Raw genomic sequence first — 17,966 nt, 5'->3', positions numbered from 1 at the left:
ACCGAAGCTAAAGGAAGAACTCCACTGGCTGGCAAGCAGTAGTAGGTTATCACCCTCTATGGCCCAGCCACTAGAGAGGCAGGTTGTAAGCTCCTGGAGCAGAGATTGTTTTTATCATCAGTTTGTACGGCTGGTCCCTGGATCCATGAAAGTGCAGAGAACTGTCATGAGAGGAGATGCATTTTTGGTTCTGGTCTGAGAAGGGAGCCAGGAGGGCATGAAATGCGACCTGGACAGAGACAGGAGCTGTAGGAGCACCAGGGAGAGCCTAGAAGCCAAGAGACAGGCTTGGTCCACACTAGGAACTTATGTCAGTATAACTCCGTCGCCCAAGCAAGTAAAAGATCCACACCCCTGAGCGAGATGCTCTCCCATCGGCACATAGAGCATCTTATCAAAGTGCTGCACTGCTGCCACGGCCCCGTACGTTTAGACTAACTGGGTGAGTAGTGCAATGAGGAGCCAACCAAGTGACTGAGAATGGGGTGGCATGGCTGGAAGGCCAAGCAAGAAAGGGGACTGGCTTGACAAAGCCCTGGCTGGGATGATTTACTTGGGGATTGGTCCTGCTTTGAGCCGGGGGTTGGACGAGATACCTCCTGAGGTCCCTTCCAACCCTGATATTCTATGATTCTATGACTCTGGCACATGCACTTCAGCAGGACTGAGGAAGGGCAAGGTTAGCATCAGACCAGTGGTGAACAGGAATGGAGAGCAGAGAGCAGGCCTTGAATTAGTGACCTGCCAGTCAGGAATAAGAAGGGCTGAATTATAGCATCCGCTGTGACTGAAAGAGCAACTGAATTCTAGTTACAGCCTGGGCATGGGAAGGGGAGGAGGAAAAGATGACCGAGGTCACCGGGAGAAGGAAGGAGTTAGCATGATGGAGGAGGGGGGCTGGCAGAGGGGGTGGGAGGGGAGGTCAGGAGTTCAGCTTGGGAAGCAGGTGACACCCAAGATGAAACGGATCCAGGTGGACAACGCAGCGGGACGCCATAAGTTCACTTTACAGAGCCACTCACTAGGTAGGCTTGTACATCACTTGAAAGGGCTTTAGTGCCAGCTAGGAGACTGTGGAGAAAAATAAGTAACCCCCGACATTATGACCACATTTCACCCGTAGGGCTGTCGAGAGCTTTACAAGCCATCGTATACCGACACAAGAGTCGCTCCTCAGGCGCCCACCAAACGCAGCCGCCTCTGCGCGGGGAATCTGCGGCTTTGTAACAGCAACCAGTAACACCATATAAAGATGTAGGGCAGACAGTAAAGAATCACATTACCAGAAGCAGCTCTAAGGGGGACTTAAGGTACCCACAGCATAATTACCCCACTGGGAACTCGGCCAGGACATCCGAATTAAACACCGATTCCCACAGAACCAGTCACCTGCGCTTTAATCACGGCACAGGGTCAGAGCTTGGTTTTCAAAGTCTGCAATTCCTGCAGCACAGTGCCCCCTGGTGCCATGCTGGTATACTGGCCCAGCATCCACTTCGGAGAGGAGAGAGCAACACTTATTGAATCAACGCCAGCGGGTGCCGTTTTCCTTGGAGGTCTCCCATCCAGCATTAACCAAGAACCTTGCTTAACAGACATGGCTGCAAGGAAGCAGGTGGAATGTCCACTCCTGCAAGCTCACCCCGCATGTGAGACATGGTGCATCAACTCCTCTGGGGTGAGAGCAATGCAAGTTAAGGAAATTCTCGTCCCGAGCTGCAAAACCAGGCAGGCTCACTTGGAACGTGCACGTAAAGAGTCTGCTGATGAAATATAAACGGCAACACTGAACGCAGAGCCTGGCCTAATTATTCCTAATATTCTATTCATCAGTCTTGAATGGAATGGTCACATTCATCTGGAGCTGCTGCCAGGAGCCATCTCTCCTGGGACATGTCATGTTGGGAAGCCCTGCCAATTCCTTCCCAGCAACGAAAGTGCCAGAACGGCTCAGTGCTGCTCAGAGCGGGAGCAGCCCAGCATCCAGCCTCACCCTAGGAGGGAAGGGCCAGAGTCTATTTGATCAAGGTCACCTAACGCTTAGTTTTCCTTGAGACCCGTTTTCCTCCCTACACTGGCACTAACATTCACTGAGGTGGATGTTACACAGAGCCGCCTGCCCTCTCCCACACCACCAGGGCCCTGCTCAGCCTGGCAAGGGGGAGGAGGCTGCTGCAAAGACTGTAAGCCACGGGTCTGGATAAGCAGGGAGCATACGGAGCATCCGTACTGCATGGAGGTAACAGCTGCCACTCGCTGTGCTCAGCCCTGCTCCAGCACAGCCACCAGATGGGAGGCGGCTCGGAGGGACATGGGTCTGAACAGGTGGGCAAGGGCCTTGCCCCACACTCCCACAGGGGGAGAGAGAGCGAGCTCACAGCAATCTCCACCTTCCAGCAGGGTAGGGTACCGCAAGGCCAGGGCTGTGGCAGGAGACTGGGCCCACTCCAGCAACACCCCTTTGAGGAGCATGGCTCCAAACAGAGATGGGGGACGGAAATCATAGAAGGACCCCCCCAACAAATGAACTGAGCAGGGTCTGAGCCCTACTGGTCCAGAGAGACACGGGGAACTAGCTTAACCTGCTCACAAACCCCACAGCCAGTCAGGGTCTTGGGGAAGCTCCCCCCCACGCCAGCCCTTCTGGCCAGGGCAGGCCAGCGTGGGTGCCATTTCCAAAGAAAGACATGACAACCACCCCAGTCTGTGTCCACTTCCGCGAGACAGACGGGAGGGACAGAACACCCCCAGCTCCAGAGACTGGCCCCTTCCGGTCCAGGGGCCCAGACGCTCATTCAACCATCCTGCTCCTTTGGCAGACACAGGACCTCCGCTCCGTACGCCCCTCACCTGAAAGCACCTGAAAGAGGGGGATCACTTCCATGGCACCAAGACACAGCTACCTCTGGGGTGCCACGGAGCAGCCTTTTGCTCCTGCAGCACCACACTACCGACAGGGAGGGGAGGGAGGCATGAGGCTAGCCGACAAGCCACGAAACGCTTAGCGAGGTGCAACGCAATCGCTCGGACTGGCATCTGGCCGGTCAGACTGTCCCATGGGAACTTTATCTGCCACATGCTATCTAGCCCCTGTTTTTTTTCAGCTCCTAGCACCAGGCTGGGATGCCAAATTCAGCACTGGCTTGACATTTGCAGCACTTCCTCCCAACCACTGACCTCACTCCCTAGCACGCACAGAGGCTCCAGACACTGCCCCTGCAGCAGTGGCCAGTCACATCCCCAGAGCTGCGGTAGCAGGGCTCAGCAGCTGGTGTGCGGTGACTGCTGCTCATCATGATCATCTCAGCACCGCTGCGTGCCTGTCTGCCACATCCAGCTGCTGGCTCACCTTAGACAGCCCAGGACCGTCTCCTGGTGACGCGCATGGAGCCCAGCCAAGCCAGGCCGGGGGCCTCCCAGTGCTGTGCAGAAGCCATCTGTGCTAACCGCTCTCTCCTCTGGGGGTGGGGGACACCCTCCCAAGTGACTGAGCCCCTCAACTCCTGGCTGGTGAGATCCATGCAGGACTTCGGGAGCCTTCACGGCATTACAAACCCCATGAGAAAAGACAGTTATCTTTAACTCGTGTTCTTCAAGATGTGTTGCACGTGTCCATGCGTGCTCACCACATGCACCGGTGCCAGAAGTTGGACTTCTTGGTTGGAGCCACTGATGGGGACCAGTGCTGGCCAGTGGATGGTCCTGGTGGGGCGCTGCGTACTGAGGTCATGATGCTCAGTGCCAAGTCGGAGCGTTGCTCCAGTGCTGGGGTGAGGGCAGCCTCCATAAGGATCGCTCTTAAACGAATATTGTGCTCCTTCATAGTCCTTGGCTTGAAGGACTTGCAAATTTTGCACTTTTCACTAACGTGCCCTTCGCCCAAGCAACAGAGACAGCTGCTGTGTAGATCACAGATGGGCATGGGCCTCTTGCAGGGATCACAGGGCTTAACTCCTGTGGACCGGGGCATGCCCCGTCCCGAGGCAAAGTCCTGTTCGGGACCCACAAAGTCTCTAACTATAGCTAAGGGATTTACTAACACTAACAGAAAACTCTATACACTAGAATACAAGGATTAAGAACTTCATACGAATGAGAAAGCAACAGCGCTAGCTGAAGCTACAACAGTTCCAGCACCGTCAGTGGCGGCCAGAAGGAACTGAGGGTGGGGGGAGCGGGTGGCACCTATGTACCACGGCATGTGTGTGCCACTGCAGGGGGTGCTGGAGCTGGCCCTGGTCCCCTAGAGACACTGCTGAGGGAAAAACTTCCAGCACCAGTGCACGTGGCAAGCACACACCCCTCTAAGTTGAGTGGCCGTGAGCAAGCACTCGAAGAAGAGAAGGCTGCACTGGGGAGGTGGGGCTGCGTCCTAGAGAAAATGCATGTTGCAAGACAGAGTGATGCAGCTAACTCATTCCATGTGTTGCTGCCCAGCTGTCACGAGAGGAGGGATGGCCCAATGGTTAGGGCGGCGCTCTGGGACTTGGGATACCTGGATTCAATTCCTTGCTGTATCATAGATTTTCTCATGAGACCCTATGGAAGCCACTTGCGTGTCTGAGCTCCTTCTCCTGCAATGTGGAGAACAGCCCTGCCCTGCCGCACCACATGTGGGGGGATAAATACACTGAAAACAGAGAGATGCTCAGATACTACAGTGAGGGGGGGATAAATACTGAAGACAAATATTCAGCTGAGAGGCAGCTTGCTTGAAAATACCCTACATTAGCCCAATCATCAATGAGGGCATTATTATGCAACCCAAAGCAAAGAGGAATGAGCAGTCTAAATACTGACCCACCTCATTCCAGTTCATTTGGAAAGGAACAGCCTTCAAAACCCACTAAATTCACTATCAGGGTTTGGGGGGTTTAATATATTAAAAGAAAAGAAGGAATTTGCAGAGAAGGTTGATCCCGACAGTGAGCCGTGTAAAGGCAAGGACAAGCTGCCTCATCTAAGCCTGTCATTTTAAATCAAAATGCATTTCCAACCTCTAGGGACTGTTTTGATCATTAACATAGAGGACTTTTTCATCACTTAACTCAATCAAATTAATCTGAAGTGAAAAACGTGGAGCTGACAAAGGAAATATTTAGAAAGCAAACTATGCAGCATCAAAGGCAATTGGAAACAAGATTCCCAAGGCTACCTAAATAGCAAAGCTGAGAGAGAAGGCTGGAGAATGCGGCAATGAAATGCAAGGCCCAGGCAATGTGTAACAACAAGGTTATTGGGGGGGTTAAAAATGGAGGCCATTTTAACTTGCAACCAAATAGCTATTTGCTTTAATTTATGTAGGCCACTGCCTTCTTAACAGCCACTTCGGGAGGGTGAAACACTACCCTACTTATTGTCCTTTCTTGCGCTTTCCCTACTGGGGGATCCTGAAGCAAGCAAATATCACTGAGGGGAGCTGGGCGATTTGTTCCTCCCACCCTGACCCCATAGCAACGCAGACTGAATCCACCTTCCCCCGAACACACCTGGCTCAGACACCGTGGATACACGATCCAGCACTGCAGCTTTAATCCGGTCCCAAAAGTACAGTTCAAAGGGCCCAGAAATTAGCCTTGTACAACTCTGCAGAGGAGGGATTGGCTGTAGCGGAGCAGACCACAGACCAAACGGGCAGAGAGGTGGGAGCCGAGCCATAATCCTGGGAGGCAGCAGTGCCTGCAGTAGCTATGGAGGAAGGATCACAGCATCAGAGGCTGCGCTGAGGCCCAGCCCCCCAGCCCCATGAGGAGAAAGGAGAAAAAGCCTTAACTTTTCCCAGGAGGGGGATCACTGTGCTACAGCCAGAGGACAGCCTGGGCATGCTGCTGAGCAGAAGGAAACCAGAACTGGGAGAAGAGACTCTGGTTCTGTGCTCAGCTAGGGCAGGTTACCGTGGGTTGGGCTCAAAGCAGAGGATTTAGACTCAGACTTTAAGGCCAGAAGGGACCATCATGATTACGTAATCTGACCTCCTGCACACCGCAGGCCACAAAACCTCATCCACCCTCTCCCATAACAGGCCCCTAACCTCTGGCTGAGTTACTGACGTCCTCAGATCTTGATTTAAAGACTTCAAGTTACAGAGAATCCACCATTTACGCTAGTTCAAACACCAGCAAGAGACCCGGGGCCCATGCTGCAGAGGAAGGTGGAAAGTCCCCCCAGGGATTTGTGAAGGTGAGCGGCAGAGGTGAAAAAGTCTCGACCTTTTATTAATATAGGAAGGAGGCCTCTCAGCAACTCTTCAAAAGGGTTTTACTACTCAATTCTTACACTACAAATACAGGTCCTGCCAAGCCTGTTGTTCCTGAGGAACACCTCTGGACAACTGGAGAGCTAGACAACTGATGTCAGCACAAATACCAAGGCAGTGAGACCTAAGGATGAATGATTTCTATTCAGGCTGGTTAAAGATCTGGGCTGTGTTTCATGCCTGCCACACAGCTTGGGGAAGAGGGGGGCTAAAGCCTCAAAAGGTAGGAAAAATGAAAAATCCATATCCGAGACCTTCAGGGTGATTCCCAGTAAGACCAGCAAGAGACTTGACATGACTGCTGTTTAAAAGGTGAACATGGAAAAAAGTGCATCTCTTTACAAGAGACTTCAGATACTGTCAAGAAAGCAGGAAGGGCTCAACACAAAGGAAGCATGGAGTACCCCAGGGCTGAGCTCATGGAGCTGGGGAAGGTGGCATTGAAGTTATTTTACCTCTATTTGCCACTAGTGTGAGCACTGCTGGGATCCTGTGTCCAGTTCTGGTGTCACAATTCCAGAAGAATGCTGATAAATTGGAGAGGGGTCAGAGAAGAGCCACGAGAATGACTTAAGGATTGGAAAACATGCCTGAGAGTGACAAGTTTAAGGAGCTCAATCTATTTTGCTTAACAAAGAGAAAGTTATGGGTCTTTGATCACAGTCTGTAAGTTTCCACCTGCGGAACAAGTATTTGACCCCAGGCTCTCCAATCTAGCAGAGGAAGCTCTAACATGATCCAATGGTTGGAAGCTGAAGCCAGACAAATTCAGACTGGAGATAAACAGTGAGTAATTAACCATGGGAACGATTTACCAAGGACCATGATGGATTTTCCATCACTGGCAATTTTTAAAATCAAAATTGGACATTTTTCTAAAATCTGCTCTAGGAATTATTTGGGGGAAATTCTCTGATCTGTGTCATACAAGAGGTCAGACGAGATGATCACAATGGTCCCTTCTGCCCCAAGAATCTATACTTAGCTCGCTGGTTATTTACCTGATACTCATGGGCAAAACTTCATGACATTTAACATAGTTCTTCACATGTTAGATCTGTAGAGTTCAAGAACAGAAGGGATGTTCCAATCACCTCATCTGACCTCCTGAATCGCAGGGGCCAGAGAACCTCACCTCACCCAGGGATTCTACATTTCTAGGATTTCTGAATCAAGCCCATAGCTTATGCGAGCTATAGCAGACCTTTAAAAAAAAAAAAAGGACAGAGAAAGTCTTGATTTAAAGAAGCTACCACGTCCCTAGGTCAATTGATGCAAGAGTTAATAACTAGAAGAGACTAGATGTGCTACTTCGTGAGGAGAAAACTGGTGCTCAGTTTATGGAAGTTCCCCTAAAGCCACATGCACAGAGAAGTACAGTGAAGTTCCACCCTCTAGCAAGATGCACTTGACTAGGCCACTGCATAACACACCAAAGGGCCATGCCGACTCATGTTCATCTTGCGTGTTTCGGTAGCTGAGCAGGAGGGATTTGTAAAGTTGCTTATACATCAAAACACAAACAGCTGGAAAGAAGGGGTGAAGCTGGGAGCAAGGTGCACAGGCAGGAACACAGCAGCAGAGGGAAGGGAGTCACAAAGGAGTGTTTCTGAAGGAACTGCATATCAGGGTACATCCCAGGGCAGAGGAGATGAAGGCGAGCAAACCAGTGGGGGAGGGGAAGGTGTCTAAACCAGGAAAGGAGGGACTTAAAGGCATGGAAGACCAATGAGGATTACCAGCACCTTTGGCTTTGGAGCAGCCCCAAGACAGCTCTGCCCATTAGCTAATCCCACAGGGAATAAGGAGACAGGGACATGTCCCTGCATTGAGACCCGGATGGGGAAAAGAGCTGTGGTCTGGGCATGACACCTCCAGCATCAGCGAGTGGCATGCCCACACGCTCACCCCTGCTGCAGGGCCACTGAGAACTGCTCCTATTCACTGCAATTCTCAGGGGACATCAGATCCGCCAGGAGGCAGAGAACGGATTCCGTGGGAAGCCATTTCTAGTCTAAGTAGAAGCCCCCAGACGAAGTATTTTGATTTCTAATTACAAGAGAGCACCTATTACAAATAGCCTTAGGTGCCCCAACATCAACTACAATCTAGCCCACCACACAAAGAGCTGTTACCACTGGCTGCGGAGGCATTTCAACCCATTACAGATTTCTACGTTCTGAACCCCACAGTCCTACTGGGGAGCTCCTGCCACCAGACACAGCAACAAACATCTCAGCAAACCCAGAGACTGTACAGTAACGTTTACACACAAATCATCTCCCCAGCGCCAAGCCCACCTCCAGCCTAAGCTCTGCTCAATACTGGTAACCAGCCCCATAAAGATGCACAGTTATTCTAAAGACTCACACTAACAGTCCACTCAGATCAGGGTCCTATTAGTTTCAACCCAGGATATAGAAGGGTTTCACCCTCTCGGACAGAGCCAGCTAGGGGCAGGGACAGAGAAGTTCTACCAGGAGCAAACTTTGGAACAAGCTCTAGCAGAAAGGTTGCTGAGATTAACATTAAAGAATCCCCCTTATTCATCTTTTCTGAGCCCCCCCCCCCCCCAGCACCTACCTGATCTACTCACTCCAAGATGAGCATGTAACATTCACACTCCCCTCGCACAGGGGGCCACTCCCAGGGACACGCCCACTGGCACACACAATGATCGCACTAATGGACTAGCCTTACTTCACCATGCGCTCTGCTCACAAGCCACATGGTGCAAGGGGATCTGAAAGACAAGCCTTCCTGGCTTCCCCATAGCAGAGGCCAGGCAGGAATGGAACGCACCTGTATGGAGCTAAACACAGGGGTTCTTAAGGCTCTGGCTGACCTAGCTGGAAAGGACAACCGAGCTATTACTGGCAGTAAGTCTAACACGAGCAGGACTAACTCAAGAGCAAACTGAGCCAGGACAGATCTCAGGGAACACCCTACCCCCACCTCACCTTGCAGCCCTGCTGCATTACATGATCCATGGAAACAGTCCAAGCATGTATCCATCCAATGCTACCTTGAAAGCGTGAGGAGGATGTGTTTTGGCTGGCACCATCTAAATCAGATGCAGCCCAGTCTTTCAAAGAGTGCATCCTGCAACCAGAGCTCCAGACTGACAGAGCCACCAAATTCCAGCCTTGTGTTTCAGAACTGCAGCCCTTAACCTCACACACAAGGACCAAAACACTGCCAGACCTGTTTCCAAAACAAACCCCAGGCTCCACTCAGTGAGGGACTGAGGTGCTTTTAAGCACATAATTAAGACGGCTTCAGTATATCGCGAGCTGCTTAAGTACCACATTTTCATGTAAACACTTTTCGGAAGAACCTGTATTTGCCTAAATTAAAAATAAGCACACTTGTTGCTAATGAGCTCTGTGGAGACTGCAGCCCAGCCAGGGTCTCCAGCACACTCTGTCATGGGTGTAACCAGATGACATTGGAACAGAAAAAGGGCTGCTCTGAGGGAGAGGCCTCCACCCTCACAGAGACACCTGTCTGGGGATCACTCTTTAAAGCAGGCATTAAAGAGAGAGCCACAGGGCCCACACTGGAGTGTTACTGACGTATTATTAAAATGCTTCGGAGCTTGATTAGCTGAGCTTAGTATTTATCATCTTAGTATTTATGCCCTGAAACAGGGAGCTGCAGGCACTCAAAAAAATGGATTCAAAGGGTTTTGCCTGCTTTCATCATCTCTTCCCTACAAGCCTCGGCACCTTGGCTGGAGCTCTGCCCAGCAAAGGACAAATTTCTTCCAGCGACACCTTCTCCCCCCCCCCCCGCCCCAAAACCCCCTTGTGCAGGGTTATTCTATCTGCTCTGCTGCCAGTGAAAGAACCCCACTGTGCTGCATCAAGGGGAGACTGTCTACACAACAGCCCATAGAGCCTGCCTGAAAAACCCCATGGGGCAGGGACTGTCTTCCTTTGCTTGATAGAGTACCAAGCCGTCAGCACCCTTATGACAGCAGGAACGAGGCCACAAACAGATAATCTTGCTAGACAATTCCCTTTAACACCCTATCACCACCCCTTTCCAAATGCCAGTTACTGGATGAAACCTTCTTTTAGTCCGATATTGGCCTAGAGAACTGGGGTCCTTAGGTCTATTCCCTACAGTCATTTCCTGAAGGCGGCAAGCAACAGACTTTTTCCCACTTAAAAAAAACAACAACCCTGCAAAGCTTTTTTATATATAAACAAGTCTCTGAAATGGAAAGATGCAATTAGGCATGGAAATAGTCCTCAATGAGCTGCCTTGCTATGGAGGAAATTGATTTATTTAACCATTTTATGTGCATTTGAAAACTGCAACCTGAACATGTGCATTGGTAGTAAAGTGCCTATTATACTCTTCATTCCCCAGAATGGCTCTAAACCAGCTCAGAAAAATAGGCAAGGAAAACAAGGAACGGGGGGGGAAGAAGAAGGAGGACATTACGTGTTACTGTAGAAACAGTACGCAGGAACCCAACTGAGGACTGGATCATCGTAACACCATGCGGGGACAGAGATAAGGTAGAGTAGAGGTATTCAGTTTTTGCTCTGGTGGTGGTTCTTGGAGCCCCCACATGGGATCAGGCCCCCACTGTGCTAGGCCCTGCACACACACAGTAAGGAACAGTCCCTGCCCCGCAGACTACCATCTAAACAGGCAACGCAGAGAGGGGAGGAAAAGCAGAAGCAGAGAGAGAACTGACTTGCCGAAGGTCAGGCAGCAGGTCAGTGGCAGGGCTGAAAATAGAACCAATATCTCTAGGCTGAACGCTGAGTCGTGAAACATTAACACAGTATGCATCTTGTCATACCAAGCCAGGATAGCTTCCACCTTCCCAGCCCCATTCAGTCGCTGGGGTGGAGCCCTCTGATACAGCCCCGTATACTCCAGTAACATGTGAAGGACGTGTCCTGGGACTGTAGCCCAGACCTCTCAGTGTTCACTGCAGCAGATGGTTGAAAGCAAAACTCCGAGGACAGAAAGGAACAAACTGCACAGCATGCAGCCAGCCACGCAGAAACAGCAGGCTAGCTCCTCACCTGTGCGTTTTAAAGAACCTTAGAGCCCAAAGTGAGCTTTGCTTGCTTCTGTTTAGCACTGGGGCCTTTCTTTGGCAAGAAGCCCTCTTCCTGCCCCTAAAACAAAGGATAAACACTCCCATATCTCTCGCCAGCACTTTTACTCCCAAGTGCTTATGGGGCTGAGATTCTTCGCCATCCCCTAAGCACACGCAGCCGCGTCTGGAGTGGGAAAGCACCAACAACGGTAGTGCCAAGCAGCTGGAGGAACAGGAATTTTATTCTGCTCCCTAAACTCCCCCTGGGACGCTCTCAGAACAAGGGGAGGAGACAGCTTCTGTGAAATCGAACCACAGCCACGGGCTGGGTTCCCCTCTCACTCCCAGGAACAGCAGCTCCAGCACCTCACGGAGGCATCAACTTCGTACAATGTAATGGAGAGTGCTACCAGGCATATTTTCAGCACTTCTTCCAGTAACAACTGGGTTTTCCTTGGTCTGAGTCTGCTTGGCCCAGGAGGTCCAGCAAGATGGCCACTCTAGCCAGCTGGTCTGCAGGTTGCTCCAACAATTTCTAAATCCTGATCCAGTCTCTTACCTTCTTCCCAATGAGCTTCTTCCGCAGGAACTCCCGAGCCTCAAACATGTATGGAATGTCATAGAGTGGGCGCAGCTTCCGGTTCTTGTCCTGCAACAAAGAGGAAAACCCAAATAAGCTTGGTAGCAGTGAAAAGTGAAGGTGCAGCCAACCAATCAGTGAACTGCACAGGAGGCCCTGAGCAGCAGAAGGGACCGCACCCAGACAGCAACATGGAAAACAGGGGAGAGGCTGTCCCCTTGGGCTCTCATGTATTTCATCCTTCAGGCTTCTCTGGATCATAAAGGCTTGACCTCACAGTGAATTTGACCAGAATAGCTACTGAGCAAGCGCTATTCCAGAATAAGCTCCCCATGTGGACACGTGATTCTGGAATAAGTCACTTCATTCTGGAATAATTACTGCGCTTCCAAAGTGGAGTAATTATGGAATAAAGTGATGGCATTCCAGAGCAGTGTGTGTCTACACAGGGAGCTATTCTGGGCAATTTTATCATGTAGACAAGCCCCAAGAATAGATTTGAGGGATCAAAATTTACCCTCACCCTCTTCACCCCTCCAACCAGTATGGGACTGTCCCCAGCAGCACTTCTGCCAGTTTAGTTTTAAATTTTCTAGGCAACAGACACAAACCCCTCCACCCACCAAGAGATTGCTCCTCAGCCTGGCTTATCTTCTTATCAGGAGGTTATTCTTGATATTCAGCCTCCATTTGCCTTTGCTCAGTTTTGTCCCATTCTGCCTAATTCGAGCCCCTCTCACCCTGGGGGCTCACCCCCGCAGATCACATGACTAGCCACCACACCCTTCGATGACTGGTTGGTAGCTGGTAGCTTCCTCATTAACAGATCTTCTCCTACAGAGACGGGACCCTCCCATTTCACACCCACAGGCTGAGGCAGCCTAGATGCAGTGCCCGTTGCTGGTCAACACTCCGAGACCCAGCAAGAGGCCCTTCCGTGTGGCGATGCACAGTGCAAGAGGCTGGAATGGGAATGAATGGCGATGCACCATGGCAGCATCTGAGGCACCCAGCCTACCAAAGCCCCATCAGTCCTGATCAACCCTGGCAGCTACCAGGAGTCACCCGTAGGCCTCCACCCACATCAGACTCGGATTCCAGCACTAGCAGCCACAGAGCAACTTGCCTTTTGGCGCAGCCGCTCAACGGAACGGCAGGTTCAACTGACTTCTCAGGAGAACTCAACAGAAGCTCAGTGATTAAAAGGGTGGGGGGCTGGGTTTTATTGCAGGAACCCATTGAATCTTACAAATTTTCACTCATTTGAAAGCCTGGAGCCCACTGCACCCCGGCTTTTCAGCCCAGCATGTCTCCGCTCCAGATTACACAGCACCCCGGGCATTTCCTACAGGAGGAGGGGAAGGAATCGGAAGGCTCTCATTACGAAGCCTTTGCACACAGCACCTTTGTTGGTTTCCTCCTCCCCACCAAAACACTAAAAAGGGCTCCTTAATTAAGATAACCTGGCAAGCTCAGTGCATGTGCTCTGCTCACACAGGGTCTGGTGGAAAAGTTGCTCGTTAGGCAAGCTCATTATCGGCGAGTGATTAATAGCACTCATGGGATGCGACACCAATGAAAAGGAATCGCAGGGCATTTCACTGCATACCAGTTACCGCTGTCTACCAGCTGCTTAAAGCATCTTATGGTGATAAGGACCCTTCAAAGAGCAAGAGGAAAAAAAGTTTCCAGTAGAAATAGCTGCCATGCAGTCAGAGTGGGAGGGGCAGCCGGGAGCGTTAATAAGGGGAAAGCTAGAAATCTGAAGGCAAATACATTGGCGAGGCTAGTAAGCAGCGAATGGGAGGGAGGCACTATTAATGCCCCCTTGCAGCTGGACCTGGAGAAGTCCAGGGAGTGAATGACCGAGTACATGAACTTTCCTAAATCTTTGCTGTGAGAGCTACTCCCACAAGCTGAGACCCAGCAAACTCGTCTAAGCTCCCAGTGGGCAAAACCTCCACTGACAGAACCCCACCAACACTGAGTCATGGACAGGCCCAGAAGCGGGGGTCAGGGAGAGTGCACAGCCCTCAGTTCTAGAGGAGATCTCACTCCTAAACCCACAGCTTAAAGCCGGCTGGTGGGTACACTGGCATTGGAACTGGCGTCACCAGTCATCTTTTTACAGCCAGAAGGGACCATTATGATCATCTAGTCAGAGGAAGAGGGGTCCAGTCTCTGCTCCACCCCAGACTTCCTGGGACCCCTCAGGCAAGTCACAGTGTGCCCCGAGCCTCAGTGACCATGTGGAAAACGGGGTAAGCGTGGCCCTACCTCACAGGGGTGAGGAGGGGATAAATGCAGTACAGAGTGTAAAGCGCTCAGATACGGCAGCGATGGGCCAGACAACCTGACAGGCCACTGAGACCACTGTCTGCCACGCTGACCACTACTGTCTCCTTGTACTCCTGTCTGTATCCATCCATTGCCTCATCTTAGGTGAACTGTAAGCTCTGTGGGGCAGCCCCTAGCAAAATGGGGTCCTGTCCATGACTGGGTCCTGAGGTGCTATGGTAATATAAATAAAAATAAAGCTTTCCTGATCTACCTAGCACAGGCTAAAGAATCACACCCAGGGATTCCTGCAGGAGGAAGGATTACAGGGGGCTCAAGACCAGAGCTGTGCATAGGAGGGCCCAATACTACCCACAAGCACCAGAATCACCTGGAAACATTAATGGATTTTGAACCAGCAGTTCTCAAACTGTGGGTCAGGACCCCATTTTAATGGGCTCATCAGGGCCAGCATTAGACCTGCTGGGACCCATGGCTGAAGCACAAGTTCCACCCCACCCAGGGCGACGGGGCTCAGGCTACAGCCCTGTCTCCCCCCACCTGGGGCAACAGGGCTTGAGGCTCTTCTCCTCCCCTCTCCCCCCCATGCCATGTAGTAACTTTGTTGTCAGAGGGGGAGTTGCGGTGCAATTAAGTTTGAGAACCCCTGGGGTAAACCAACGCAGCTCCCTTTTACAGACATTATAGCTCCTTAGGTTCAGTCTGCTCAGGACTTGATCCCTGCTGCAGGCTTCCCCTTACACTCAGAACTGTGGCTAGGTTGCATCAGAAACTTGCTTAAGACAATGTAAACGAATGGGAGCGGTTTGGAGCCTGCCCACTGCTCCCAGCCCACGGCTTGGAGTTACAGCAAACCTCCACCTTGATGGAAAAGCCCTATTACGCCGTCTATTTCATCCTAGAACATACAACTCAGACGCAGGTCTCTGACCTCCCTAAGACTGCAATCTACCGCGGATGCCAGCTCATTAACAAGGATTTTCTGTTGCAGCCCGAGGAATCGACATTAAACACCAGAGAATGTCTCACACAACAGAAGATGTAACCCCAGGAGCAAAATATTTAGGATCTGAGTCTCTCAACGGCTGGCTCAACAACTGCTTAGCACCTGCTGAGGAAGCCAAATGCATGGACAGAAACAGGCCAAAGCAGAGACAGAGGCAGAGGGTGAAACAAATGTCAAGGAAATGAAGAGTTATTTGGTCGATCCAGTCGTGCACACAGCTCACTTGTAAAAGTGTGCAATCACCCCGCTCCTCCCATTGCTGTTATCTGCCACCCTCACTTGTGTCTCTGGGTTCCAGCCCCCAGCGTTCCACTCACGGCAGGTAAGGCAGCACCAGGGCTCTGGGATTCATGGAGGGGTATTGCTCCCTACAACAATGATAACAGGGGCTACAGAAGTGAGTTTAATACAAACTATCTAGGAACATAGGGCAGAGACAAGGTGGTCACCTGTAACCAATACAGGCTGGGAACTGTCTCTAGCAGCTGGAGCAGGCAACTAGGAATCAGAGCTCTTGGATTTTATTCCTGACTCCACCACGGCGTTGGACCAGTCACTCCCCACACTGGTTCCCCAGAGCCCAAATCGGTTTCCCTTAAGGTCTCAGTACAACAATTACCCGCTCCCCTAGGCCCTCTTTGGTGAAGGGTGGGAGGGAAGGATGAGTGGATGGCGTGGTGTAGGTAGAGCCTCAGTTTCTTGTGAGGTGGGGGGGGACCATTAGGGGGAATCTAAAAGGGTTTCAGTCTGTGAGCATTGGCCCAGTTTGCCTTCATGTGGTTTTATTGCTACAGACTATATGCAGGTCCAGGCCATAGGACGGGCACATTGCAGCAAGTCTAACCAGAGTGCTGCATTGCCGGACTAGCCCATCTCTCTGCACTCTGGCGTCCAACAGGCCCTGCTGGGCTGCAGCGTGGGGGTGTCCGCATTTAGGCCTCAAGCTGCAGGGTCCGAGTAGGAGCGCCAATGTGGGACACGCATCTCCGGGTCCTCACCTGGGCCAATGCTCAGAGCAGCAGCAAACTGGCAGAACATCAGTCACACCAGCCCTCAGCTGGGGCGGGAGGACTGGGGGAGGAAAGGGCATCCCAAAATTAAAGAAGTCTTATGTGATTCCAGCCACCAGAAGCAGCCTGGTAACGGGGTAACTCCAGAAAGAGTCCACTCCCTCTTGATCAGCTGTGGTTTACCAACCCTAATTCTGAGCACAAGACTGGTGCAAACTGCAGGCATCCTCGCTCTGCACATGGCTGCTGCCCCAGGACCCTCTGCTCTTCTGGGCAATGCTCCCACCCTCTGCCCAAATATGCCAGCACCGAGGGGCGGGTGCTGCTGGGGGGTTGGGGGGGACACTAGCTGAGGGAGAGACGTTCATGCCAAGGCACATCAAGCTCAAGTACTTTTTGTTTATGAAGCTACTTGCAGAGGCAGACCGGGACTTTATTTTACATGAAAGTCTTACAGTAAAAGCCACACTGATGTTTACAAATAGGGACATTTCATAACTCCCAGCAACCCAGGACTGATCTACTGTGACCCAGATTCAACTGTTCTATTGTTCTTCCCCTGAAGTACAAGCTCCTATGTGAGAAGACTCTCACTTCACTCATCCTGCCAGGACAGGTCTGTTTAGGTGGACTGGCGCCCGCATGCCCCTGGAACCCAAGCTACTCCCTGCCTGCCCCCTCTGCTGGGGAAGCAAGCTGCTGCTCCTTACCCATGCCTCCCAATGTCACCAGCTCTGAGCGAATACAAGCTGCAGCCTTCTCACAGAGACCTATTGCCAAGAGCTTCCCCCAGAGCTAAAGGCAACATATTGCAGGAACAAGGCTCCCCCTGGCTGGCTGGCTTCCAGTCCCTGACTGGCTTGGAACATCTTCCACACGCTGCCCAGCAGTGAGCTGCATGGCCTTGCTGCATGGAAATGCTTAGGTAGGCATCCTATCGAACATGCACAGTGCGGCAGACACACCCCCACAAAACACAGCTACTGCCCTCTGCCCTGCACAGCTCTTCTGACACAGACACCATCACTTGGCCAAGAGAACACGGGCATGGGGCTGCCAAGGCTTTTGATGGGTTTCTAACTCCACCTTCAGGTCAGTAGCCCCATCAGAAGTTCAAGGCTGTAACAGAAGAGACAGGCCCCTCCTAACTTCATTACCAGGCAAACTGGTTGAAACTGAACAGAATTATCAGACAGAGGGATGAACATGATTTGATGGGGAAGAGTCAACACGACTTTTGAAGAAGAAAATGCCTCACGAATCTATTAGAATTCCTCAAAGGGAGGGGAGGGTCAACAAATATGTGGACAAGGGTGACCCAGTGGATATTGTGTACTTGGACTTTCAGAAAGCTTTTGACAAGGTCCCACACAGAAGGCCCTTAAGCAAAGTAAGCAGTCATGGGATAAGAGGGAAGATCCTCTCATGGATCAGTAACTAGTTAAAAGACAGGAAACAGAGTCGAAATAAATGCTGTTTTCACAGTGGAGAGAGGTAAATAGTGGGGTCCCCCAAGGATCTGTACTGGGACCAGTCCTATTCAACATATTCATAAATGATCTGGGAAAGGGGTGAACAGTGAGGTGGCAAAGTTTGCAGAGGATACAAAATTATTCAAGATAATTAAGTCCAAAGCTGACTACAAAGAGTTCCAAAGGGACCTCAGTAACATGGGTGACTGGGCAACAAAAGGGCAGATGAAATTCAATATCGATAAATGCAAAGTAATGCATACTGGAAAACATAATCCC

General features: G+C 51.2%; 1 protein-coding gene across 1 annotated transcript in view; it reads right to left on the bottom strand.

Annotated features, from left to right (window-relative positions):
* SND1 (staphylococcal nuclease and tudor domain containing 1) overlaps positions 1 to 17,966 on the bottom strand; it is a 500,999-nt gene that overhangs the window by 325,736 nt on the left and 157,297 nt on the right. The window contains exon 11 of the mRNA XM_073329019.2: positions 11,881 to 11,970. Coding sequence (XP_073185120.1) covers positions 11,881 to 11,970 — 90 coding nt within the window. The remainder of the gene's footprint in view (positions 1 to 11,880; positions 11,971 to 17,966) is intronic.

The sequence above is a fragment of the Lepidochelys kempii genome, chromosome 1 (genome assembly GCF_965140285.1).
Source record: "Lepidochelys kempii isolate rLepKem1 chromosome 1, rLepKem1.hap1, whole genome shotgun sequence".
Lineage (NCBI taxonomy): Eukaryota > Metazoa > Chordata > Testudines > Cheloniidae > Lepidochelys > Lepidochelys kempii.
Note: the sequence above shows the minus strand (reverse complement) of the source record. Positions and strands in the feature narration are given on the sequence as shown.